The sequence below is a fragment of the Jatropha curcas genome, chromosome 3 (genome assembly GCF_041381405.1).
Source record: "Jatropha curcas cultivar XTBG-Jc1 chromosome 3, XTBG_Jcur_1.0, whole genome shotgun sequence".
Taxonomy (NCBI): Eukaryota; Viridiplantae; Streptophyta; class Magnoliopsida; order Malpighiales; family Euphorbiaceae; genus Jatropha; species Jatropha curcas.
Window position 1 is genome coordinate 2,763,443 of NC_143153.1, and position 26,228 is coordinate 2,789,670.

A 26,228-nucleotide genomic window follows, 5' to 3' on the forward strand; every position below is an offset into this window, starting at 1 on the left:
TACAAATTTAAAAGAATGATTCTATACAAAAAAATACTTAATGATTTCAATACAAAGGTTCAAAATTCCAATTTTACCTCATAACTCCTTTATTTGTTTGACAATTACAGAACAATCCTTCTCTTTTCTTTTTGTCCTAGCCTTTCCAAGGATTTAAGGCAATTGAACAAACATTGTTTTTACAAACTACTGAGAAAATCTTCCAGTTACATTGCAAACCATGCCATGCATCCACTTCTAGGGTCCCACAATTGCTGAACATTAAGAATCTGTTCTCTGAACAAGAAAATTCTGCTTGAAAAATACCGTCCTTAATTAAAGCATCTCATCAACTGATCTATGTTCGTGCACATACATGAAGCTACCAGGAAAGGTTAGCTATGCCCAAGTTAGGAAAGGTTGTACAGATGCAAGCATTTAACTGATAAATGCAGACATGCTGCAAGTTGCCTTACAGGTGCATGATTCTGAGTTAGAATCCCCCCTGACCGTTCCCAGGTGCAAGATCATCTCGTTTGCACATGATGCATTATGAAATGACCAAACAGCTTTTTACTTCCAACTTTCAGGAGAGTGTACAAAACCGATTGGAGCCACAATTGGCAAGAACTTGCAAAGGATAGAATACACCGTATGCTGGAAACTGAAATGACAAGAATACATCATTCTAAAAGCAGAGATGATGCAACAATTTTAATAACATCTAACTACAAATTTTTTAAATCTAAGATTTACAAGTGTGATGAGTGATATGAACCACAAATGGAAAACCAAAGGGACAGCGGACACATAGGAGAAAATATGATACTGCATTACAATGAACAAAATTCTAAAAAGCATGTTTGCTATAAACATTGGAGATATATCATTGCATATATAGCAAGCATTTCTAAGTAATGAATCAAATGAATCAGAAAATATGGAATAAAAGAAAGATATAATTTCAGAACAGTAAAAGAAGATTTCTATTTTGAATTACAGAATTCTACCATCACATAAAATTTCCAATGCATAATCGTTTTGCTGGAGGAAAAGACAGATGGCACCTTCTAATTTTACAGGTAATGCAAAAGCGTGTCAGCTGTAGAATTCTTCAACCTACAACTCTGTCCTAGGTGAACATCCCCAAAAAGGTATCTGCATGCACAACCATCAAATGAAGAGGTTAGGTAAAAATTAATAAAAAAAAAAAAGAGAATAAAAAAAAAATATTGGTCAAGATATCATTTGTGGAGAAAATACAAACCTATATTCACAGTAGTCAGGCCATGCACACCTAGCCTTTCCATAGTCCCAATAGCAGTCATCATCCCTCAAAGGTCCACGCTTAGCTATTACAAGTAATATATCAGTGGACATACTGAAGCCCTGGAGAGGAGAGAATATATAATGCAAGATTCACCTTTTGTAACAAATTTTGATTTTGCATTGGGGTGAATATCATGCCATATCTGAAGCCACAACTCTCGCATTAGAACAGGGGACCTAACAATGTTCCTGTGATTTGCTACATGAAGACAACTTTAATTTGTGAGAAAATCCTTGCTGATGCTAATTATATGCAAGGAATTACTTCAGAGAAAGAAGCCAATAAAACAGGATTGATGTAAGATCTGTCAAAAAAGGACATTGCAGAAAATAACAGGAGAATTAATATTCCAACTTTCTTTTGGATTACTTACTTTTATGTATTTGAAAAAACAGGATGCATGAATATGAAAAATACAGAAACTGCATGATCTGAGTAGTAAATTAGCTTCTCAAACAAAACGGTACTAAATATAGATATATGTAAATGTTCCTAAGACAAACCCCCAAAACGTATCCTAAATTAATTTCAGATTAAACAGAATAGATGAGTCCATTAAAAATCATGTCAAGGCTATGAGAACCACACATTTGATATGATCAATGGATACATCATCTGCGAGGTTTACGATCCTTATCTAAATTGGATCACCTCAAATGGCATAAAAGAATTATTTACTTTTGAAATTCTATGGAAGTATCACTTCAGTTGTAAATGTCTTCTCTAGTTCATTTACAGTTAAGGAAACTTTACACACCTTTATCAATCTCCCAAACTGCCGTTCTCTTTCCTGGAATACTTTCAGAATCTTCATAATATGTAACGTATTTTACCCTTGGAGACCTTGTCATGTTGGGAACTATATCTGCTTCATGCTGATGCTCTACATTCAATTCCACTTGCACATCAGATCCATCATGCTCTGACTGCAATTTTCAGAAGAATAAACAAGAAATAAAATTCAGCAAGAATTTCATTTTTGTAGCAACACATAATAGCCTCTTTAGCTGGCTTTTCACAACAATATTAGGACATAGGACATCATTCCATGAGAAAATGCCATCATTCACCATGAAAGCCATAAAACACAAAAATTTACATCACTCAGAAACATTTGAGTACTCTTATACTCTATTCCCTGAAATTAGCATATTGAAATAACTAACAAGGTAATTCCATTTAGAAATTAATGAATTAGGCATAAGGTTTAGCTAAGATGAATTAAACTTATTTGTTTTTTCACTATTTTTGCCCCCAATTTCTTTTTAACACAAGTTTTACCTCTAAATTTACATTTTTTTTTTTGACATTGTCAAAATTTTTGGATAAAACTTTTTTTGTTGTAAGAAGTTCCGCATAAACATGCGGTTATACTGCTGTGAATACCTAAACATGGTTACCAGAATGCATTGCTTCAACTTTTAGAAGGAAAGTTTGTACTTGTTAAGTATTTTTCCTCTTAGAATGTACGAAGATCATTTCTTTAGAAGCATATGTCATCAAATACACAAATATCTAGATATGCGCATATGTATTTATATAGTTATGCTGAGTACAAAATATTACAAGTTGCTGCAAGTTTTGTATCACATTGGGATTACACTGCAGTAATATGTTCCTATTTCAAATTTAAGTTTTAATTATTCCTGGCATGCAGTTCTATGCCACAGACAAGCCATATGCAGATGCAAAGATCACAGTAACCAGAATATAAGTACCTGAGGAGCTCTTGTTATGTTAACTCTGGGTCCCAGCCAGTTCTTGCAAAAAGAGAGAGAATTATATGGTACCTGGCACAGATTTGCCAAATTAATTGCTAAAGCCACAAGAAATTTCAGATAGCAAAAGATGTGATTCATGAGCTTACTGTTTCATCCCCACTTGCAGGTCCAGGATTCCCCTCAACCAGATTTCCTGACCTACAAGATGTAACAGAGGAATAGAAAGAGGTAATTTTAATCTTCAATGAAGCCAGATGTCATTAGATTATAACAATGGTCAATTTTTTTTAATGAGATGGAGCATGTTAATTTTGGAACAAAAAGACTTCGATATTGGTATAAATAAGAACAAAAGTGCTGAGAGAGGACCTAAAATTTTATTTCTTCCTGCTTATAGGGAACATGATGTTAAATCTCAACCAGTATAGCACACAGATGTGCAACTATATTCACGTGTCTATGGTCCACTAGTTAATATTACTGATGCTTACCCTAGTGGTACTGCATCTATCGACTGGGAATAGAAAGTTCAACTCCCTCTACCAAAATACTCAAAAAAAAAAAAAAAAAAAAATGTTACTTTGTCCTCCTCCATGTACAACTGTTCCATTCTTTCTCAATGTATTTTCTTATCTTAAAACAATCTTATCACATAAACAGTAAATAACACTTACCTTGTGATAAGAGATCCTTCAAGCTCGTAAATGACATCTGTTATGATCCAATTATCTGGGTAAGGCTTGCCACTTGGTGCAAAATAGTAACCAACCTGTTTTGCCATTGCCAAGATACCAAAACCATCATCCCCTAGTCATAAGAGCGAACTATCTTAGGGATGTAAACAACCTATCAACTATCCAAATAATAATTGATGAACATAGAAAATAACCAGTTAAAACAACAAAGACTGACATGGAACTTCTTCGGCAAAAACAGTCTCTTTCAGACAGGGGGCCAGGAGAAAGTAGAAGAGAGAGGGGGAAGGATAGAGAGAGGAAAACCAGTTGCAAACGTGATTTGAGCATGATAAAAGAGGAAGTTTTAATGTGATTTGTTCATGCAAAAAGAATACTGAAAAAGCCAGGAAACGATTAGTAACACTTCCAAATCAATCATGGGGATAAATCTTACAGAAAAAACAGCACTACATGGAAAGAGAATCCATAGGCATCTATTATTGGCTAGAAAAACAATTCACTGCAATGCAATTCCACCTGTCTAAGAGGTTCACCGAAAAAAAGAAGAATTTCATAGTCACTTCAAGAAGACAATTATACCTCAGTCTTCATATCTATTCCATAGATGCAGAAAACATTTTTAATAGGTGGTCTGTCCCAAGGTGTAAGTGGATTCAGAACAGGATCACCATGATATGACCTGAAAAAAGTACCATACTGCAAATTTAGGGATATAAGAAAGTTGAAATGTGCAAACATCATGCACACTTAATGGTTTGTCATGGACGCTGTTGACTCAAAAATATTTACAAATTGTAAAGGAAACATTTGGAAGTTTGACTGATCTATCTAGAAGTGCATGCATATCAACATAACATGGTTCAGTAAATTACTGATCAAAAAGGAAAAAAACTCTCTTCGGAAACTGCAAGTTGAACCAACATATTTCGCAGCTTCATATGATCTTGAAGGCATAAAACAATTTAGACCATTTCAAAATATGTTGATTCTCTTAGAAAATTGATTAGCAGTGGCATTTGCATTACCAGATGAATGGATCTACATGGAGCTAAGCAAATGAAAGAACTATATCTATAATTCAGAGGTGGTTGGTGGGTATTCATGTGATTATCCACCCTTGAAATAAGCATGTGCCAAAAATATTTCCTGCGCGAGTGTATTATCATTGAAAAACACTACAAATTGTTAATAACCAAAAAGATAGACTGACAAGAAAATAAAGACAACTAAAAACCTGAGACATATGAGGCATCATGAAAAAGTTTTAAAAAAAAGCGAAAGTAATATTTTCTATCAGTACAAGAAATGACAGTATTTTTAAGTTCAATGCAAATACAATCCAATATGAAAGTGAATCTTGCATCTATAAGGCAATTTGTTAGTTTACTTCCAAAGACTAATTTTTTAAAAACATCCTTATCAGCATTCGCCAAGAAATACCCACTTCTGTAATTGGTACAAGAGTCTCTTGCTATCAGAATCATAGTCCTCTATTGCTTTGAAAAAGGTTCCATCTGATACTTCACGAGCTGAAAAAGATAACTGAGTAGGGAGTCCACATTCCAGGTTAGACAAGTTGGTCTGAGTTACTTCTGTAGCTGATGGATAGGCATCAAATGCTGCAAATATGAAATTTGAATACAGCATATGACCTTTATCATAATTTCCCTTTAATGAGATTAATCTATAAATTCTTACCATGGATAGAAGGAATTTCAATGTTGACTATATTTGTTGGCCATCCAGAGTAATTAAAACGAAATTCATCTTCTTCACACTGATAGATCTGACGACTTTTCCTGGATGCCCCAGAGAAATGTTTCCAGTATGGATTTTGAGCTGTACAGTACTTTGAAGATGGTATCATCCATAATGAAGAAGCAAAAGAATTGAACATCAATCGAGCTGTGCCCTGGTACCTTGCCATAGCATGTCATAAGCAAATGTTAAACAGACATCTGAATCCAATGGCATGAGATAACAAGATAACATGATAAATGAGTAAACATCTAGCGAGCTTGCGAAATACAGTTGTTAACAGAAATTCCCCCAAGCAATTGTAATAGAACTGTAAGATTAAATAAACCCACTATGATAATTATATAAGCAAATATTCTCTTAGAAGCACTATTTATCTCATTTAGATCACTAAAATTCTCGAGATTTTGTGATATGTGCATCAGTAATTTTAAATTTGTAGCAATGCAGTTGGAATTTACTATAAAAAATGGGGGATAAATAATTCTTTATGAGTAGAAAGATGAAAATAGAATGAAGATAATTTAGTAAATAGACAACAGCACCAATTAAGAAAAGATTGCTTTCACAAACAGAGTAAATAGGTAACCTCAGAAACAGGAAGACCAAAGGTGTTTCCAAAGAGTGTTGCTTTGACTGTCTCAGTTGCACCAAGAAGAGGAGCTCCTGGAATCAAGCAACAAAGTAAGCCCAAATAAATGCCATATTTTACCAAACAAAGTCCGCCCTTTGGGCAAGAGGATTTTGAAGCAAATAAATCATACCCACAGCAAAATAGATGTGAATGTGTTCATCCAGCCATTTATTGTAATGCTTTGGGGCAATTTCTAGCTTTAACCATTCTAGAAAGTAGCGGAAGACATGGTTACCCAAAGAATGGCCAAATACAATTGAGGGTGCACCACGAAGTTTAAGAGCAGTTTCAAATGTCAACCTACAAAAGTGAAAGATAAAATCAAAAATCTCTCAAATCAAACACAAGATCTCACACAATGGTCATGAGACATGGTTCAGAAATTTGTTTTCAAAACTATTAGCACGCATTTAGTTTTCTAACAAATTCAAATTATGCACCTGAAAAGAAGTTCAGGGATAGACTAGGCATACACATAAACCAGCTGTTAATGTCAAAATCAGGCATAGTTGCACTCCATGAGATATCCCCTTGCAGCACAAAAAGAGCTACTATTTTTTAATTAATCATCAAACTAAATTCAGCTGGATTCAGATTGAGAAACAACTTTATGCGTATTATAAACACATACACCTCACCCCAATATTTGTGGCTATTCATACAGCTACTTAAAACACTTTCAAACATCGACTTTGACTTATCTATGGGAATCTAAAAGCACAAAACTTATTTCAAGAAATAAAACAGTCAAACTTACAATAGTTACAATCAGAACATAATTGCTGGTTTATAATTCGAGAATCATGGTTCTCAGTACCAAGGATAACTAGAATCGCAGAACTGCACCTAAAATTTTTCCATATCAAAGTTTTCGGAATTATCAAGTAATTTGTATGGACCAAAATACATATTGTCAGGAGTTCTTTGTTGTTGAAGCTGTAAGTTAATCACAGAAATGTAGAAAATCCTCAGATTGCATCCATCATAAACAAAAAATAAAAATTTTCCCATTCTGTCAACCAAACAACCAAATATGTATTAAAAGTTAATGTTATAGTCAATGAGCGATTTAGGAAATATACAAACTTGAGCCTGTGAAAGTAAAGGTCCCGTTCCTCAAGCATTGATGGCGCTAATCTCCAATCATAAGGAACAGCAATAATTGCATTAGCCTCAATACCAAACTCGACGCACCACTTAATCCATTCTTTCCATACAGAAGAAAGAGGACCTGAAGAGCATAAAGACTAGAAATTCACTACAATTTTCTTGTCATCAAAGAAAAGACAAAATCACTAACTTAAAATGAGCAAAGCATAAAAGAAAATACTCAAACATACCTGTTATATAACCAGGATCTAGCTCTGTAATCGCTGAAAGACCACTATCAGGCCGTGACTTGCATTCAGGATGATCAGTTTGATTGTAAGGATCGAGCATCATACACTTAAGCCAACAATTTACAGCAGAAAGAAGCTGCATCACACAAAAAGAATTATTACAATCTCCATCACAAACCGTTGAAAATTATTTAGCTACGATTTACTAACTAGCCGATATAATCTCTCAGAATTCAAAATCAAACGTAAAATGAACTTAGTTTAACTTCATTGCAGGAGCTCGAACGAACTTAGATTTAATCATTTAAATAATTTTCATGTAATGAATAAAAAGAAAACGAGAGAGAGAGAGAGAGAGAGAGAGAGAGAGAGTTACTTTGGTGGTGTCGAGCCAGACGAGGTCGAGAGGGTTAAAGTCAAGAGGAGAGTAAGGGCAGTCGAGAACAGACCAGGCTCTTAACTGAGTCGACGCGAAGCCAGGAATTATTATCCCCGACAGCTTCGAGTAGTCTAACTCTCTTCCATCACCAGAGCTTCTAGGAAGACCACCACCACCACCAATAATGATCAGAACCGCCACAACGACGGCCAGATGCCGGAGGCCTCCTCTTACCCTCATCTTTTTCTCATTTTTAGTTTCGAGAGGGAGAGATGTGCTCGATGACTCTGACTATCCGTTTGGGAGTTGAAATTTTGGTGCTCTCGTGGATGCTTCATTGGTTACAGGCCGCGATTTTTCGCTGCCATAAAACGACAGATTATCTCATCGTTTAAAAAGTGACGCAAGTTAAACGATACCGTTTTTCGCCTTTCTAAATCGACCTCGTTCAGACTTGTCTGTAATGGCGCCAAATAATATAATTGGAAAAAGCTGAACTGGTACTTTGTTTGCTTTCGTTTATCGGAGGAACCGAAGCCTGAGCGACCAGTGGCACAAAACGACTACAGAAAGCTCCAAGAAATGCCTTTTCACAAGATCCTGAATCTAAATCAATTGCCAGAAGGACGTGGTTTCGTTAGTTGCATGGAAAATTGGTTCTTATGGAATCATCTACGGTTTCTTCTAGGTTCCGGTTTAGAGACCACCGGCAACCGGAGGATTCACCCGATTCTGGCACCAGCTCTGACTTGTCTTCCGTGTCAAGCGAAAGAGACGAGGAGTCCGAGCTCGAATCTATGAGCGGTAAGGTAGGTCGCTTTTTAAATGTTTGTTTGGTTTCCGAGAAAACTGAAGTCAGAAGAGGATATGGAACTGTTTCTTATTAACAGAGTATGAATTTGTGTTTTGTTGTTTGATATTTAGGGTATAAGGCGTCTTTGTACGGAGCTGCTGGAAATAAAGGCAGCATCAGATGAAGATTTTCATAGAAATATTTTCTCTAATTATTCAGCTTTTGTTGGGTATCTTTCTTGATTTTATTGTTAATTATTCCTCTTGTTTTGATATTTTTTCAGTTATTATTATTTTTTATTTTTAAATGATTAATTTTTCATCGGTTTTGATGTCTTTCTTTAGGTTTTATGCTAAATATAAGTAATATGTAAAAAAAAAAAAAAAAAAAGGTAATCTGATAGACTGATTACTTTTAATGTTATAACTAATGTATGCGTTTTTCTCTTCGTTGGCTGTTTTGTAATGCTTGCAGAATATTTGAGGAAGTAAAAGACATGGAGAAGGAATTGATGGTATTGAGAACCCATGTTTCAACACAAAAGAGGCTTGTAAAAGATCTGATTGATGGTGTTTATCAGAAAGCTTTGTCAGAGGAAACCATGGAATCAATCACAGAAAAATTGAAATGTGATGAATTATCTCCCCTAAATGAGTTGGAGGCTCGTGTCAGTAATGTTTCAGAGAACTTGGACGTGCTCTTGTCAGAAAATAGAGTTGATGAAGCTATAGCAATTTTAGAAATGGAGGAAGAAAATTTACAAAAGGTTCAGCTTGAAGACGATACCCCATTGGATGTTTTAATGCTATATAACTCTGCCATTTCTGAGAGGAAGGCCATGATTACATTGCAGTTAACGCTGGTGGCTGAAAATTCAAGAATTTCTGCTGCAGAACTTCAGAAGGCATTAGTTGGAATTTGCAGGCTGGGGAACAGTCATATAGCTACTCAGTTATTGCTCAAGTATTACCATTCGCGTCTTGCTGCTGGAATACATAATTTGCAAAGTTCAGAGTCCTTTTTACAAGGGATGTACATTAAGGAACTTTCAAATTTTGTTTTTTCTATTATTTCTCAAGCAGCAAGGAGCTTTGTAAAGCTTTATGGAGAAACATCTCCTTATGCTTCAGAATTTATCCAATGGGTTCAAGAGGAAATCGAAGTATTTGCCTTTTCTTTTACCAAATATGTTAAATCTGTCTCAGAAATAACTGATGGACTTTCTGCAGCAGTAGAAGCTGTGCAAGTTGCAATCTCATATTGCTCTTTGTTAGAAACCCAAAGATTAATGTTGCAGCCATGCTTGATCAGGCATCTTCGCAATTGCATGGAGGATGTTTTAGAGATACATATAGACCATTTTAAGAAAGTAATCAGCATCATTACATCTACCGATGCTTGGGTTTTGGGCAGATATCTTGTGTCTGGAATCCTGAATGAAGACTGCTCTTATGCTGTTGGGCAACAACCAGAATATTGCCTGCTCACTAACAGTGGCCGGAAGTTTGTAACTCTCTTGCAGGTTTGTTATTTTCTTTTTGCACCAGTTTTAATGTCAAACTGATGGAAACCAGTTTCTAAAGCGAAAAGTAAGGGCATTATAGGTGACTGGTCAGTGCCAAATGCTTGTCTGATGAAGGCAGCAGTAGCAACTTTGTTATGATCAAATACTTATAAAATATCAAAAGACCATCATGAATTGCACGTGATAAAACTATATTTTCTTTGTTTCCAGAGAACACTGATGTTTTGGATACACTAGTTTACTGTAAGTGTTGTACCACTAGGTGAAAGCTTTTACAGGATAAGTCCATTCTTTTATTGTATTCTATCCTTCTGAATAATTTTGGTGGATGAAAAATGTGGACTTCAAAAGCATAATTAGTCACTTCAAGTGAATTAAAATTCAGTATGTGATTGTTCTTTAAGCATGTTTCATGAAGTGGATGTGGGATTTTATTGTGAAATGATGAATTTGTTATTGAAGAGATAAAGGTTGACTAAAGATATTCAAGGATGCTCATGTTTGTGAGTATGCTATTGCTAATATCCGTTCATATTTTTCAGGCTATCACTCAAGAGATGATCCCTTTAGCTGCGATTCAAATGGAAGATTCCATCCTCGAAGGACTCAGTAACCTCTTCATGGAGTATATATCCATCCTGGAAAAAGCTATGAACTCTAAACTAAATGTGTCAGAAAATAGTGGTTCAAAAATAATTTTGGCAGAGTCAGTGCTGCAACAAGTTTCAATTCTGGCAAATCTATCAACTGTTAATCATTTCTTCTCTAGCACTGTTGTAAGCTTTTTCAGGGATATCAACTGTACTAATTCGGAGCTAACAGAAAACCATTCAGTGGCTTGTCAGCAGCAGGAACTTGATAGTTGTGTAATGACAATTCAAGAGGCATCTGTTCAGCTTAGAACTCAGTTCTTCCAGAAATTTATATGCAAAATATTGTCCCTTGAGGTCTGTAAATGGAACCCAGAAATACCTGTTGACCGCAAGACTGGTTCCAGCCTGGTACATGGACTGATGCCCTCTTCCTTCTTTCAGGTACCCTTTGCTTCTTTTAGAATATGAACATAATGACCTTGCATTTCAACATTTCTAGTGTACCCTTTTAGTTTCAATCTGAAAGAAGAGAAGAGGAAAAGAGAAAGAACAAAGGACTTTTTCAATTCAGGATAATGAATGTATGTTCATATGCTTATCTTAGTGTTTTCCCTGTCCTAGTAGCTCTTTTTGGTCCATTTTGTAAATCATCTATATGAAAAAAAATATTCTGCTGAAGCTGTCTTGTCTCAATTGATTCTGTAATGATTAGGACATGAAGTACATTATTGTATTTTATAAGAGAATTAGGCTGTTCTAATGCATAAGGCCTCTCATTTTCTATCCTGTAGTGGAAGCAGCCCCCGGTACAAAAATACATTCTATCTGATTGCATCATTGGTGATATTAGTGTCCTTCCTGTTTGATTTCATTTTCAGCCCTTTTCTCTGTTCCACTGACCTAATCATATTGTTTTTCCTGCCTCTGTTGATGTACTGTCTATGTTGAATCTTCTGTTGAAGGCTTGAAGCATAAATTGGACTCCCTCAGAAACATATAGGATAATGTTTGATGCATAGTCTATTACTGAAATAATTCGATAACAAAATAATTTTGCTTATTTATTTATTTTGTCGCTGATTTGGTTCTCTGGTGACTCTGCTTCTATTATGTTGCTGTTTTGGCTTTAAATTTTCCAGAGTTGTTGGTTCTCCATCAGATTGTTTTTATTTTTGTAGTTCTTTTCTCCTCCCTTTATCTCTTGAATTAGCTTTTATTAAATTCTAACAAAGAATCTTTAAAGTTTTCTATGAATCAATCAATTTCCATTAACTTTCTGTAGACCACATTCTCCTCATACAGTTTCCATTTTGTTGTACACAAGTTATTGTTTTTAGAACTGCGGAAATTAGATAAACTTGCAGAAGACAATGTTTTTGAAGTGGATTGGTTGATGGAATTATCAAGAGACCTAATTAAGGCAGTTTTCATCTGGATTTCAAACAACAAAGAGATTTGGGAAATTAAAGAAAACTTGACTTTCCAACATTCTGATGTTTTGAATCAGGTATATTAATTTTTGCACTTAGAGAATTTCTGGCAGCATATTCTGGTGGCAAAATTTGTTTTAAGATAAGCATGTGGTATTTCAGTCATTGTTACCATGGTGCTTTATCATTTTGCTGAATTGATTCGTTCATGTCCATGTGCATAGAGCAGTTTGTGCTAGATACGCATTTTCTGGCAGCAGTCACAAAGTACGAAGAATACTTTCCCAACAGTCCCTTGGCTCTCTCAACTCTCTTGAAATCAGCCTTTGTTTCTGTTGGACTAGATCCTGTAAGGTAATGTTCTAAGTTGATATGCTGCTTATCACTCCTGAAGAAATATTATTGAGAGAGAGGAGAAGAAAAGAAAGAAAATAGGCAGCTAATATTATTTTGGAAGATTATGGTTAGATTGTGGGTTACTAAGGAAGGTTAAAACCTGTAAGTCAAATTATTTATATATCTTCACTGTTCAAGAGGTTCTCTATTGCATCAATTCGTGGTGTCCTATCAATAAACTGTGATTCTGAAGGCATATCAGCACCTGGAAAAACAACAAAATGTTCTTTGTTGCAAGTATTTCAAAATTCTAATTACTGCATTACACTGTATAAAAAGGGATGAAAGTGTCAGTATATGACACCAGAGGTGTTACTTGTAAAAAGAGTGGTTTCACAGCTCGCTTTGTGTTTGTCTTCAACAACTAGAAATTCATCTATGCTTTATATAAGAGTAACATGTTTTTAGATATACTGATTAATTTGCATGCCTTAGAAAACATTGTATTCGTTTTTATGCTTAGGGGTAAAGCTTTCGCCCAGAGAAATTTCCTTACATTATCCACAACATAGGACGTCTAAAGAAAAGAGAAAACAATTAAGATTTTAGGACAATCAGAAATTACAGGTTTTAATTTGAGTTTCTTTTGATTGATTCCACATTGTTGCTTGGCAAAAATTGAGGCCCCCCTAGAGATGACAGTTTCAAGTTATCTTTTGCAGAGATGTTGAAGATGACGGGTGGGCTATAAAAGCTGCAGCTGAGGCAATTCAATGGCTGTTGGAGATAGAGAAAACCGAATTGCCTTCAAACTATGAGCTTGTTAATGATTATGTAGAACCACCTGAAAACCATTCTGAGCATGGAAGTGAAACTGTTATGGATGATGCTAGAAGTTCTTTTGAGTTTTTTCCAGTGTCAGAAGAGGATGCAGAAGCCATAGAGGCATCAGAAGTTGCCACCAGGAAACAAAAAGCGAAATTGATAAAAGAATTGGATTATTTTGTGTGGTCACAAGATGCTATGGAAGACAAGGGTTGTAATGTTGAAAGGAGTGCAGCAACACATCCCTTAGACTCTTCTGGAGACTTGGAAGATATTGAATCAAAAAATGTGGCATCTGATAGATTTCATTTTGCACAAGAAACTACTTTATCAGATCTGTTGTTATCTGTGGATAATGGAGAAACTTCTGAAGAAGGATTCCCCACTGAAGTGAGTAGGAGCACTTAAAGTTTTGACTCGGCCTGCAAGGTGAGGATGAACCAGACAGCTTGAAATTGGCTGCCTGTTTTCCATTAAAGATTGTAACAAGATTCTGCAGATAACAGTTTGGCTAGCATTCTAAGCCTTAGATCATCGATGATGAAGTAATGGAAGTGTAGAAGACAACGGTAGCGAACTGTCAATGACTCGTAAGATTGAAATGCAATTTTGAGTTTACAATTACGATATGGTTTTGTTCTACGTATGTTGTTTTAATCTTAAAATTATAAACTGAACTGATAATTCAGTTTCTTTAAATTAGATCACAATTTGTGATCTTGAATCGGTTATGATTGATTTGATGGTTTACATGGGTTTTTTTTTTTTTTTTTTTTGGTTAAAAGCATCCCCAAATCTAAATTTTAGGAAAATAACTTATTTTTTGAAAACATTTTTTAATTTGAATTATATTTTTCAAATAATTTATTTTCTTTTTTTTTTTTGCGTTAAAAATATTAAAATATTTAACTTATATAAATATTTATGATTAAAGAAATTTCATATTCTAAAAATTTATTATTATATATGATAAAAAATATATATAAATGATATATTATGGTTGTTGCTACTTGCTAGTAACCCGTGGCGGTGAATAATAAATTAATAAAATTGAAGTTATATGGATATAATAAGTTTGATAGTATTATAAAAATATTTTCTTCACTTAAAAATATAAAATTATTTTCTTTAAAATGATTTAATTCTATTTTGACCAATAAAATAATCTTTATTCTCTGATTTTTTCCCGTACTCCAAAACTAGAGCCGTCACTATTACTCCAAAAATATGTGTTTTTATTCATATAGTTTAGAATTGGGTCTTCGCATACGCAAACATTAAAAAATATGAAAAAAAGTATTTGTTTTTTAATGAAAAAAAAAATATTTGTATGAATATTTTTTCTAAAAAAAAATGCGCATATAATTTATCAACGAATTATACTATTACTCTTTCTGTCCCCAATTGATAAATACATTTTTCTTTTTTATTTGTCTCAAATTATAGCTCACTCAAAAAATTGAAATTTTTTATTAATGGACCATTTTAATAAGTTAATTAATATGTTAAATCTATATTATACTCATATTTAATGTTACTTATTAAAAATAATTGTTTTATTTTTATCAATTACTCTTCAATTTCCAATTTCCAATGTCATCATTTATTAATAATCACTTCGAAATTTGAAAACGTGAGTATTTACTAAATTTAGTCATTTTCAATATATACACCTTAGATAATTAATTAATCTTGGTAGATGAAAAAATCAATAATAGATTAATGAATATATTTAATGTTAAAGTAAGAATATAATAAAAAAATGCACATAAAATTACATTTTTAACAAAAATAACTGGTTTTTCTTAATTCTCGTAAAACGGAAAGCGTGCTAATCAGTTGGGAAGAGAAGGAGCATCGTGTTTATAGGCTTAATGTATATTTTCACGTTGAACTTTGCATTGTATTGCAATTTCACTATATTTTAATTTTTATATCAATTTCACAGTGAATTTTAATATTTTATTACAGTAACACCTTAAATCGCAATTAGAATTTAAATTGCAAATAAAAAGTACATTAATATAGAATGTACTATTGACTTTTTTTTTTTTTTAACTTAATCCGAGCTTTCTTACTTATTTAAGTTTGTTAAGTTTAATTGTTGTCTTGCATTATAAAGTAAATTAAATTTAATTGTTGTCAAGCATTATATAAATTTGTTAAGCTTTCTTACTCATATAGAACGTCCTCTTGACTTTGTTTCCATCCTATAATTATAAATTATAATTGATTTTAATTGAATTTTATACATATATTGATAAAAAATCACTTATAACTTTTAATAGTTTAATATTGAGCTATTATTCTTAGTTGTTATAATTATTTCAAAATTTTTATATTAAAAATAAACAATAATAACAATTAATTTACTTTAAAGAAGTACTCTAACTTTTTTAAAAGGGACGTCTATGTATCAAATAATGAATTTTTATTTATTACTTATTAATAAGTAAATAAATAATTGAAAAATATTAAAAAATAATAATGATGGTTTTCCTTACTATTAACCTAAGCTTATCCACTTAAATAAAATTATTAAATTAATCCAAGTTTAAAGTTAAGAATGGCTCCGTAATAATATATTTTTACTAATTGTCTAGAGTGCTGGAAGGTCAAAATTCAAAATAAAATTAATATAAAAATAAAAAATTGAGGGTGAAATAAAATATTCGCCGGTATTTATATGAATTAGAATATTTTCACGATAGAGGGAAAAACAAATTCAACAATTTAACGTGATATTTTCAGGATACGAAACTCCCCCGAGAAATTCCGAGACAACCTAAGAAACAGCGAAAAACTGACAGCTGACAGTGGCGGGAGATACCCAAACCCATAAATCAAAAAAGCGCGCGATCTTCTTCAAACAAAAACTGCTCTTCCCTCCTCCGTCTCGGCCGCCTAAAATTTTATTTACCGCCTACCTTCACAACCACTTCCCTTAAAAAGTAAAATACCAATGGAACGAAAATCCCATCCGTACACGTGTATTCATACAACACTTCCGAACAGACTCCAACCTAAATAACTTCACCGTGCACTCAATAGTGAAAAATAAGATAGACACTCCCAATAGACAGAAAATCGTACTCTTTGCTTCTGCTTTGGATTTTGTTTTCAGAGCTTACTCAGTGGAAATGGTGGATTCGACTAAACAGTGTTCTGTAAGGTCAATTAATCCATGGGTTCTCCATCTCCAGAAATTGGGTCTCGAGCTTAAATGCCCTTTATGGTCTGTTAGTTTCACTCTTTTTTTTTTTTTTTTTTTTCCTTTAGCTAATATGCATTCTCGAATTGTCCTTTTTTTTTTTTAATTTTATTTTTTGCTAGTTTGAATTTTATCTGATATTTGGTTCCAATTTTGTGGTTATTTGCAGTCTAAACTTGTTAAAGCGACCATTTTTGCTTCCTTGTGATCACATTTTCTGCAAGTTCGTAACTTTTCCATGAATCTTCTTATTCTCCTTCGTTCCTTTTTGCTCAATTCGTTTCTTGGGTAATGCCGATTACTCTATTTTTCTTATTCTGTTATCTAATTTTGGGCCCGTGTGTTTTTGAATTTATTGCAGTTCATGTCTACCTGAAACGAAACAGTTTGGATCACAGTGTCCTGTTTGCAAAGCTCAATATGTTGGCAAAGGTATAGGGAACGCCATTTTCCATCTATCTTCCTTTTCATCACCTATTAGAGTGCTTAATTTTTCCTTGATTGTCAGATTGCTTTGTAAATTTTCCATTAATTATTTGCTTTAGGCACTTGTTGTGTTCCCTTTAACAATATTAGGAATTGTTAAATGCCTATCTATTTTGCTGCAGGAGTGACAACTTTAATTTGATGAATTCATTTTACAATTCGGTAAATATTGTTCTTAATATATTTAGCACTAGAGCGAGTGGTGGTTTGGGGTAATTCTAAAACCCTAAAAATTGGGTTTGAGTAGGGTTGTGCAGGGGAAGTTTGTATTTGCATTTCGTAGTTAGTTTCCTTGGAAATATCTTACTTTATCTAAAATGGTAATGTGGCTGCAGATCTGAGGTTGTTGCCTTTCATTGAAAACATGGTAACAATCTATAGAAGTTTGGATGCTTCTTTCTGTCCCAACCTGTTCCAATCTAGCTCATCTGGTATGATCTCTTTTTATTCTTACATCTGATAACTATTAATTTATTTTTTACTTTTTTGAACTATAACTTTTTATCATTGCAGACACTAGGAGTTTGGAGCAATGCCCGACTTCAACCAGTGCAGATTGCAATGATAAATGTAAGGAGTCATTTAAAGCTTCTCAGGAGGATAATTCAAGCAGTGGGAGGTCCATGTTTTTGCAAACGGGCAATAAGTTAGCTCAGGTTACATTGAATTGTCCTGTTGAAAATGAGGTTCCAAGGATTGATATGGAAGGAAAATGTAATATGGCTAGAGGCCTTAAAGATAAGGAGTATGAGATGGTTGGTAGTGCAGGATATGAATGTGATGGTGAGAAAAATGTCAATTCTCCACCTGTAAATTCCCAGACAAGAGCTGTGGGAATCCACGAGCGTGGGACTATGCAAATGGCCATGAATCAGGTGGATACTTTGTCAGCTGGCAGCCCTCCATTTAGTGATATTAAGAGTTCAGAAAATGACAGTAATGATCAGTATGGTGATGATGTGAGAATCCAACTGTCCTTTTCAGTAACTTTGTGTTTGTTTATTCAATTATACCTGCACGCTAATGTAATTATCAAATGCACACTAAAGTTCCCTATTGTCTGCATTGGTTCAAAATCTATCCTTTTTTTTTTTTTTTTTTTTTTTTTTTAAACAGATGCTATGATTACTGTGGTGCTAACGGTGAAAGGGAAAATTATGATAATTGTAAATTGAGATGAAGATATTGTGGGTATTCAGCAACCTTTTTTTTGTAAGTTGCATCTGTCCTTAAGTATTTATGAGGATTCCATATCTTGTTTCAGAGTCCACAGAACTATCAAGCACTGAGATTGGCCAAGCGAAATACTGGTGAAAGGACAAAAGAAGATAGGCATGGGGGTTCTGACTCTGGAACTGACATAGGCAATTTAAGGGATTCAAAGAGACATAAGAAGTTGAACTATGGCCCATTAAATGCCTGCACAAATGGTACCAGACCAATTAGTTCTCAAGCTGAAAATCTGGAAACTTGTTACTCTCATTCAGAGCATAAACCTTTGTCACTTGTTACTGATGAGCCTCTTGCACCATTCGATGACTCATCAGTGGTGAAAACTGTCTGTGGATTTTGCCAGTCCTCCAGAATCTCTAAGGTAAAGATACTCATTTGTGCTTGGTTAGTATAACGGCTTGACCTTTGTCAGTGGTGTTTTTTACACCATTTTATGCCAAAAATCTTGAATTATTTAAGAACATGTAATAGAAAAATGCCCCTTTGGTGCTTGGATGTTATTCTCTTGTAATGAATGGTATTCTTCTTGTAATGAATCATTATTTTCCTTTTCAGGATACTGGTCCAATGTTGCACTATCTCAATGGGAAGTCAGTGGAGGGAGATGAAGCATCTATGCCCAATTGCATACACGTGCACAGGCTATGTATTGAATGGTACACCATATTGCCATTTTTAACCGAATATATTCAAGTAAAATGGTAGTTTGATGTGTACCGTGTATTCGCAGTAGTCTTCTATTACTATTTTTGCTGGATGCAAATTAATATGTACAATAATGTGCAGGGCTCCACAAGTCTATTTTGTTGATGAAACTGTTAAGAATCTGAAGGCAGAATTGGCCAGGGGTGCAAAACTAAAGTGCAGTGGATGTGGGCTGAAGGGAGCTGCCCTAGGCTGCTATCACAAATCTTGCCGGAGAAGCTATCATGTTACATGTGCAATGGAAATTGCTGGTTGCCGATGGGATTATGTAAGTCCTTGTGCAAATTAATATATTTTCCGTGATGCATTTAGCTTACCATCACAACCACCATGAGTTAAGGTGTGGATACTGATGTCTTCCTGTTATTAAATTCTTTCAGGATAACTTCCTCGTGCTTTGTCCATCTCATTGTTCAGTCAGATTTCCAGATGAGAAAAAGGCCAAGTCCAAGTCCAAGAAACACAAGTTGGAAAATCATCATGTGCCAACTCAAATGTACACCCTCTTTCTCTTAGCTCTGTGGTTTCCAAGAGACTGAAAGAAATTATTCAAGTCAATCTCATTGGCTTCTCATCCTTCTCTCTTGCTTTCATTTTTCCCTGCCAAATTGTCTTATTATCTTGGGAATATTCGGAACATAATTTGTCTGATATTCTCATGAAAATATTCCAACCAATCACACAAGATCACAAACATATTTCAACCCATCATTTATATTATGCACGATTTTGCAGTTGCCCTTTTTCATGTTTTGAATTAATATGTATTTTGATATATTTTGTTGCATTCTGGATGCAGAACCACTCAACAACCTTACTTTTGGGCTGAATCTAGTGGAGTAAAAGAATGGGTTTTTTGTGGATCTGCTCTGTCTTCTGAAGAGAAGGTTAGTCTACGTGAGGTTGATGTTTATTTTTCTCCCAATTACTTGACACCAAAGCATTCTTTGAATGTCTGTTGGAGTTGTCATTGTTGGGATGATCTTGAGCCCATGCATTTTAGCTATTTTTGCCACATTAATTTTGCAAATATGACCAATGATTGCCTTATTGTAATTGAACAGTAATGAGTTTAATAATACTTGCATTGTATATGTTGTGTTTTGTCAAATTTTAGAGTGAAGCATCTAATATTTTATTTCTATAGGACAAGTTTTCTTAGCAGGTAATTTGTTAGAAATTTGGACAATTGTCTATTAGTCTATCATATGGTTGGAAATCCATAATTCTTGCATGCATGACACTATATATTTTTTATTATAATCGCTGATACATATTTTTTGCCCTTGTCACAGTGTCTTTTGGTTGAGTTTGGTAGCATGATTGGTGTGCCTGTAACCAAATTCTGGAGACCAAATGTCACACATGTCATTGCAGCCACAGATACTAAAGGGGCATGCACTAGGACATTGAAAGTTCTCATGGCCATTTTGAATGGAAGATGGGTCCTCACAATAGACTGTTAGTGCAGTTGTCTCTAAAAATTGATTATTGTCTCGTTCGTGTAATTTTTTTTTTTTTTACATGCTTTGCTCCATCTGGCTCTGTCTTTACTCAGAAAATTCTATTCTGTTCTATATGCTTCTCTCTGAACCACTGGGAGTTTTGAAACTGCACTAACAATAGCCCTAGGCTAAGCAACGCCTTTGCATTAACGTCTTCTGAGGATGATAAAATATCAATCAAAAGATTAATTATCAATGGATTAAATTGTGTTTTAATCCATCCTTTATTCTTCTCTTTGGGGTGGAAAGTATATAGCATGGAGGATGAAATCAAGTTTCATTTGAATTGATTGTTTGCATATATCATGATATATTGTCTTTGAACTTTTTTCTTGTTTTTAGTTGTTGGGTTCAACATCTCACAATTAATGAAACCAGAAATTTGGCCTTTTGCAGGGGTGAAGGCATGCATGAAAGCCATGTGTCCTGTCGATGAAGAACCTTATGAAGTTAGTCTTGATAACCACGGTTGTCAAAATGGCCCCAAAACTGGCAGGCTCGGTGCACTGGATAATGTAAGTATCCTTATGAATGCCTTGGTGCAAAAGCATGCGATGAATTGGGGTTTTTTTATTTGACATTTCAAGCTTCAAAACTACTAAATATTTTTATTGTTACATGACTGAGTAGATCTGTCAATTGTTCTATTATGAAGCTTCAAATTATTACACGCAGTTGAATCTAAATTCAATTTTGGTTTTACATTTGCATTCAAGCAATGAAATGGTAGATATTCTTAAAGAGCTTTTGCCTGATTGGTTCATTTGTAGGCACCGAAGCTCTTCAACGGCATGAATTTCTATTTTTCTGGCGACTTTGTTTCGGGTTACAAGGAAGATCTCCAGAATTTGGTCATTAATGCAGGAGGCAACATTGTGGAGAAGAAGGAAGAATTAGTGGAACAAAGTCATGACCAAGCAGCAGCTCCTTCAAGAACACTAGTGGTTTATAACCTCGATCCGCCACAAGGTTACAAACTGGGAGAAGAAGTTACAATTCTCTGGCAAAGATTAAATGAAGCAGAAGATTTAGCTGCTAAAATAGGTTCTCAGGTGATTGGACATACATGGGTTTTGGAATCAATTGCTTCATATAAATTGCAGCCTTTTGTTAGCATGCACAACATTCGCAATGGCCATATATCTTAGCATAATATGTAAAAGATAGTAACCTTTTTGTTTTTTTGTTTCATCCTGAGCCTTACTGTTATATGTTTATTTTTTGTTAGATTCATTTCAGTAAATGAGTTCAGGATGTTGTAATTTGCATGATTTGAAAATGAAATCAAATTAGCTTTACTGGTGAGCATTTAGCCAATTCAGTCAATTTGATTAATAATTTAATCGAATTTTTTTTTTTACTTTTAACTGAATTAATTTTTTAATTGAATTTAATCCAATCGTTTCAATTGAGTTAATTTTGATTATTAATGTAATTGAAATTAAAGAAAATGAAAATTAAATTAATTGAAAATCGTGATAAATTGATTTAATACGTGATAAATTGATTTAATTGAAAAAAAAATTAATTAAAATTATTAATTACTATTTAATTAAAATGAAAAGTTGAAATAATTTAATTTTTGATTTTATTATTTATTTGATATAGTTTTGAGAGTCGATTAATTTGGTTTGATTAGTTTTTAATTGAATATTTATTCACCGAATTAAGTTGATTGAATTAATTCAACGAATGCTCATCCTGCTCATCCTTTAAGCTATATCACAAGTGTCCTCGCACTATAAAGAGTATTTGTTTTCCAGCAAGAGCAAGATTAAATTGTAATAATATATGAATTCTTACCAATAGAAACAGATTTTGCTATGCTCCAAAGCCATGTTAGAGACCAACTGTGCCATTCAACAATCACAATTATTTTTCTTCCATTATTTTACAAGCAGGGCAGGAGTATTAATTTATTTTTAAAATTTTTTTCTATCACTTTTATAAAAATGGACTGGTCCATAGATTAAATTTTTAAAAAAAGATTAAAAATTTTAAATTCACAATCAAGAATTGGTCCTTAGATTGTTGTGCTTGTTTTCATTTTACCGCTAAAGTATCTGCGAATGTCGAATTGCAATCAAGTGTTTGGGCACTGAATTACAAATATTTTCCGATAAGACAAAAAATGACGAAATAAAAAGTTTATACACCACAAATATAATTAACCCACTATATTATTAATATGAACTTTCTCCTTTCTTCACATTGATTCTAACAAGCAATAATTCTGTAGAAGATTGTCTACTTCATCAGCTCTCTCCAGTCTTCAAGTCTTCCTTATTTTCATGGTTATTTACCTTATTATCTGGAGATGAAGCTCCAATTGCTTCCTGCAAATCCTTTCTCGAGTCCACATCGATATTGTAAACGAAGAACTTAGCCACAACCAAGAAAAATAGCAAGTTGATGAACATCAACAGAGCCAAAAATGCATAATAATAGTCTAAGTGTGAGATATTTAGATTATCCAAAATCCATCCTTTTTGTCCATTCTTCTTTGAAATGTTAGCAACCGTCTTTAGCAGAAAACTACTGAGAAAATTCCCAATTCCCAAACTACTGGTAAAATATGAAGTTCCCAAGCTCTTCATTCCTTCGGGCGCTTGATCGTAGAAAAACTCTATCTTTGCAACTTCAACAAAAGTATCAGCAATCCCCATTAAAGCAAATTGAGGCAAAAGAATAAATATACTGAGAGGAACTATTTCGTCCTTCTTAACAATGTTATGTTCCTTGGCAATATTAAGTCTCCTTCTTTCTGCTAAGAAAGCTGTGACCATTATAATCACATGTAAGATAAACCCAATTCCCATTCTTTGAAGCAATGTAATTCCTCTTGGGTTTTTTGTATATTTTCTAATTACAGGGATGAAATAACGGTCATATATGACTAGGCTGATGAGCATAAAGATTGTTACAAATGCTGTCAAACATGCTGGAGGGATTTCGAAATGAGGTCCCATTCTTCTGTCTAAGGTAGTGCCTTGTTTGATGAATAAAGTGTGTACTTGAGCATACATTGTGCTTGGTATGAATGTGATTAATAAAATTGGAAGCATTTTTATCATTTGTTTTGTTTCTTCTACTTGTGTCACAGGACATAGCATCCATGGGGATCTCGACCCACTCTTCACTGCAGCTTTGTCAAAGAATCTGCCGGCATATTGTCATGATAATATATATAAACTACTTGCACCGTCCCGAAAAGATAAGAGCACTTCAATAAAGATAAAATAAGCAGGAAACGAACCTTAATGAAGGGGTGTGGTCAATTCTGAATTTTCTTGATTTTGTATATTCTTCCAGGCTAAGTTCATGAAGCTCTTTTGGGTCATTTGAGAGAGGAACATTTGCCTTCCTTAAAGCAGCCACAAGTACTTGAGCTATCCTAGTGAATGGACTTCCAGCAGGCAATTTGTGCCTATAAAATGGAGTGCCGACCAAAAACACAGCAATTGAAACAGCTAACCCTGCTGTTGGAAGGGCATAGCCAAGAGTCCAACCCACATTATCTTGTATATAGATCAAGAAAGTGTTTGAAAATAGAGTACCAAAGAAAATGCTGAACATCCACCAATTAAAGAACGATAACTTTTGAATCCTTTCTTTGGGTTCGAAATCATCGAATTGGTCTGCACCCATTGTAGAAATGTTTGGCTTGGTTCCACCGGTTCCTGCTGCAATTATGTAGAGTGCTGCGTAGAAGACACCCTTTTGGAGAGCTGAGGCCTTTATGTCACAATCCTCTTCTTTGATATTAGGACCACATGATGGAGGCCTTAGTGCTGACAATGAAACTGCTAGAGTTAACAGGATCATACCCTGTTCATATATTAAAGATTAGAAATTTTTGACCCAAAATTTGATTTCATAAGAAGGGGAAATCTCTAATGAATCTGATTGAGTTCTTTTTGTTTTTATCTTAAAGACTAGAAACTATGTATCATATCGTAAAACTCTTGTGCTTGTACAGTTTATATTAAAGAAAACTTTTAAAAGAGAAGGTGAGGGGTAACAGATTACCGAGAGATAAATGGCAGATGCAACGATAAAAGTCCAGAATCTGCCAAGATGAGCATCTGCAATGTAAGCACCTATAATGGGCAACATCCAAACAGTACCAACCCAATTGGTGACATTATTTGAGGATGTCACAGTTCCTTCATGAAGCTTCTTCGTCAAATACAATACCAGGTTTGAAGCTATCCCATAATAAGCCATTCTCTCAAATATTTCATACCCTGCAACACCAAAACTGTAAGAACACAAGTTCGAAATTGTAAAAAAAAAAAAATCTGTTCAATCAAAAAGAGATTTCTAGCAGTTCATTAGTCGAGTATTTGCTAAATGGTCTGAGAAGTTACCAACAATGAAGGAACAAGCTCTCCATCTTCCAGTTTTTGATCTTAAAATGGGTCTGCCATTAAGATCTACAGTCCCATCTTCTGTATAATCTTCTTTTCCATTTGCAGAACCTTTCTCTTCTATATTTTCCATTGTTAGATATGAGAACTTTGAATGTATAACATGTGGAGCTTTTTGTAAACTTAACCCTTTATTTAACCTCCAAGATTATGATTTTGAATTACCTTTTTAATTATAATTATAAATTCTGTCTCCTTTCATGGCCTAATTGCATAGAGTTTGCATCTTGTTTTATACTAGCATATTTTTCTTTTGTTTGCCATCGGTTTATTTAGCTAAGTTTAAGTGCCAGCAACGAATTAGACAAAATGCTAAGAAACAAATTCATTGAAAAATACTATGATGTCTAACAAATTAATTATAAGAAGAAATTAATATTAAACTTTTATAAAGAAATAATAAACTTTTCATTCTTTCTTTTTCACTTGTATATGTATTCATACATGGAAAATAGTAATAAAGTGACATTTTGTTCTTAATTGATTAGTGTATGACTAAATCTATATATAATATCATGTGCTAACCAGATATGATTTAGATGGTTTTCTCACATCTTATTAGTTTTCTCGCGATTTGTAGAAGATTGAAGAACCGAGAAATTTCGAGTTTGAGTCTTATCTACTACAAAAATTATTACCAAGTCGGTGACTATTATTTAAAGGAGAAAGTTAATCCCTATTGTGTAATCCACGTGCATATGACATACTACAACTATTGAATTTGCTATTAATATTTAAAAAAAAAAAAAATCCTACCTAAGCTAAGATATCATACATATATTGAAACATTATAGAAAATGGCATCTCAAAGTCGGCACCAACTTGCATAGATATTATTTTCATTGTCATTTTCATGTATAGTCCTTCATTTTGCTTATTAATTTCCTTTTCCGCCTTCAAATTTTTCTTTTTTTTTTCTTGTCTTAATACATGTGAGGTCCTACGAATCTGATTTTTTTTTTTTTTTATATTTTATTTCTTATTTCTTTTCTTAGTACATGTGAAGTCCAATGAATCAGAATAACATTGTGAGTTGCAGAATACTAGTAGTTATCCTCTTTCATCAAATTGATGATAATCTTTACAGTGAAAAAAATTCGAACTCGAAACCTTTCATTTTTCACGTTTTTAACGAAACGTAAAAAGACCAATATGACATTATGCATATAAGTATATTATGAGACATATATTAATTTTCTCCAAAATAGGAAATATAATTTTTTGTATTTTGCTGATAAAGCTTCTCCTCACATGTGCTTCTAGAAATCCTATGTCTCTTTATATATATATATACCCTCTTGTCCATTTCATACGCCA

General features: G+C 33.8%; 4 protein-coding genes across 11 annotated transcripts; 2 read left to right on the top strand and 2 right to left on the bottom strand.

Annotated features, from left to right (window-relative positions):
• Nucleotides 1-41: 41 nt before the first annotated feature.
• Nucleotides 42-8,211, bottom strand: PSAT1 (phospholipid sterol acyl transferase 1). 5 transcript variants are annotated; one of them, XR_001047374.4, is made up of 16 exons: nucleotides 7,837-8,206; nucleotides 7,461-7,596; nucleotides 7,207-7,351; nucleotides 6,255-6,420; nucleotides 6,076-6,152; nucleotides 5,427-5,647; nucleotides 5,173-5,347; nucleotides 4,308-4,407; nucleotides 3,705-3,799; nucleotides 3,177-3,228; nucleotides 3,028-3,099; nucleotides 2,067-2,235; nucleotides 1,403-1,507; nucleotides 1,247-1,331; nucleotides 990-1,137; nucleotides 42-643 (listed from the first exon to the last, which is right to left on the bottom strand). XR_001047374.4 is itself a non-coding variant. In XM_020683380.3 (16 exons), exons 1-15 carry the CDS (start codon nucleotides 8,077-8,079, stop codon nucleotides 1,056-1,058), a joined length of 1,923 nt encoding a protein of 640 aa, XP_020539039.1. In that variant the 5' UTR covers nucleotides 8,080-8,206; the 3' UTR covers nucleotides 42-643; nucleotides 1,047-1,055. The 5 variants fall into 5 exon arrangements, 4 of the variants coding, with proteins under 4 accessions (XP_020539039.1, XP_020539040.1, XP_089575034.1 ...); XM_020683380.3 differs by having other exon boundaries at nucleotides 1,047-1,137; XM_020683381.3 differs by lacking the exon at nucleotides 42-643 and having other exon boundaries at nucleotides 939-1,137; nucleotides 3,028-3,069; nucleotides 7,837-8,211.
• A 157-nt stretch (nucleotides 8,212-8,368) lies between these two features.
• Nucleotides 8,369-13,970, top strand: LOC105644953 (exocyst complex component EXO84B). Of its 3 annotated transcripts, none has more exons than XM_020683376.3 (7): nucleotides 8,369-8,648; nucleotides 8,764-8,861; nucleotides 9,107-10,154; nucleotides 10,700-11,191; nucleotides 12,075-12,257; nucleotides 12,410-12,534; nucleotides 13,239-13,970. In XM_020683376.3, the coding sequence occupies exons 1-7, from the start codon at nucleotides 8,502-8,504 to the stop codon at nucleotides 13,747-13,749; spliced, it is 2,604 nt and encodes an 867-aa protein (XP_020539035.1). In that variant the 5' UTR covers nucleotides 8,369-8,501; the 3' UTR covers nucleotides 13,750-13,970. The 3 variants fall into 3 exon arrangements, with proteins under 3 accessions (XP_020539035.1, XP_020539036.1, XP_020539037.1); XM_020683378.3 differs by having other exon boundaries at nucleotides 8,505-8,643; XM_020683377.3 differs by lacking the exon at nucleotides 12,075-12,257.
• A 2,301-nt stretch (nucleotides 13,971-16,271) lies between these two features.
• BARD1 (breast cancer associated RING 1) lies at nucleotides 16,272-21,798 on the top strand. Of its 2 annotated transcripts, none has more exons than XM_020683590.3 (13): nucleotides 16,272-16,576; nucleotides 16,722-16,775; nucleotides 16,914-16,984; nucleotides 17,374-17,469; nucleotides 17,552-17,913; nucleotides 18,303-18,632; nucleotides 18,827-18,927; nucleotides 19,058-19,244; nucleotides 19,357-19,472; nucleotides 19,776-19,863; nucleotides 20,272-20,437; nucleotides 20,878-20,996; nucleotides 21,252-21,798. In XM_020683590.3, the coding sequence occupies exons 1-13, from the start codon at nucleotides 16,482-16,484 to the stop codon at nucleotides 21,627-21,629; spliced, it is 2,163 nt and encodes a 720-aa protein (XP_020539249.1). In that variant the 5' UTR covers nucleotides 16,272-16,481; the 3' UTR covers nucleotides 21,630-21,798. The 2 variants fall into 2 exon arrangements, with proteins under 2 accessions (XP_020539249.1, XP_012085262.1); XM_012229872.4 differs by having other exon boundaries at nucleotides 16,274-16,576; nucleotides 17,552-17,997.
• Nucleotides 21,799-22,643: 845 nt separating this feature from the next.
• On the bottom strand, nucleotides 22,644-25,077 carry LOC105644498 (protein NRT1/ PTR FAMILY 5.2). Its single transcript, XM_012229873.4, has 4 exons — nucleotides 24,852-25,077; nucleotides 24,511-24,728; nucleotides 23,738-24,309; nucleotides 22,644-23,640 (listed from the first exon to the last, which is right to left on the bottom strand). The coding sequence occupies exons 1-4, from the start codon at nucleotides 24,982-24,984 to the stop codon at nucleotides 22,737-22,739; spliced, it is 1,827 nt and encodes a 608-aa protein (XP_012085263.1). The 5' UTR covers nucleotides 24,985-25,077; the 3' UTR covers nucleotides 22,644-22,736.
• Nucleotides 25,078-26,228: the final 1,151 nt, after the last annotated feature.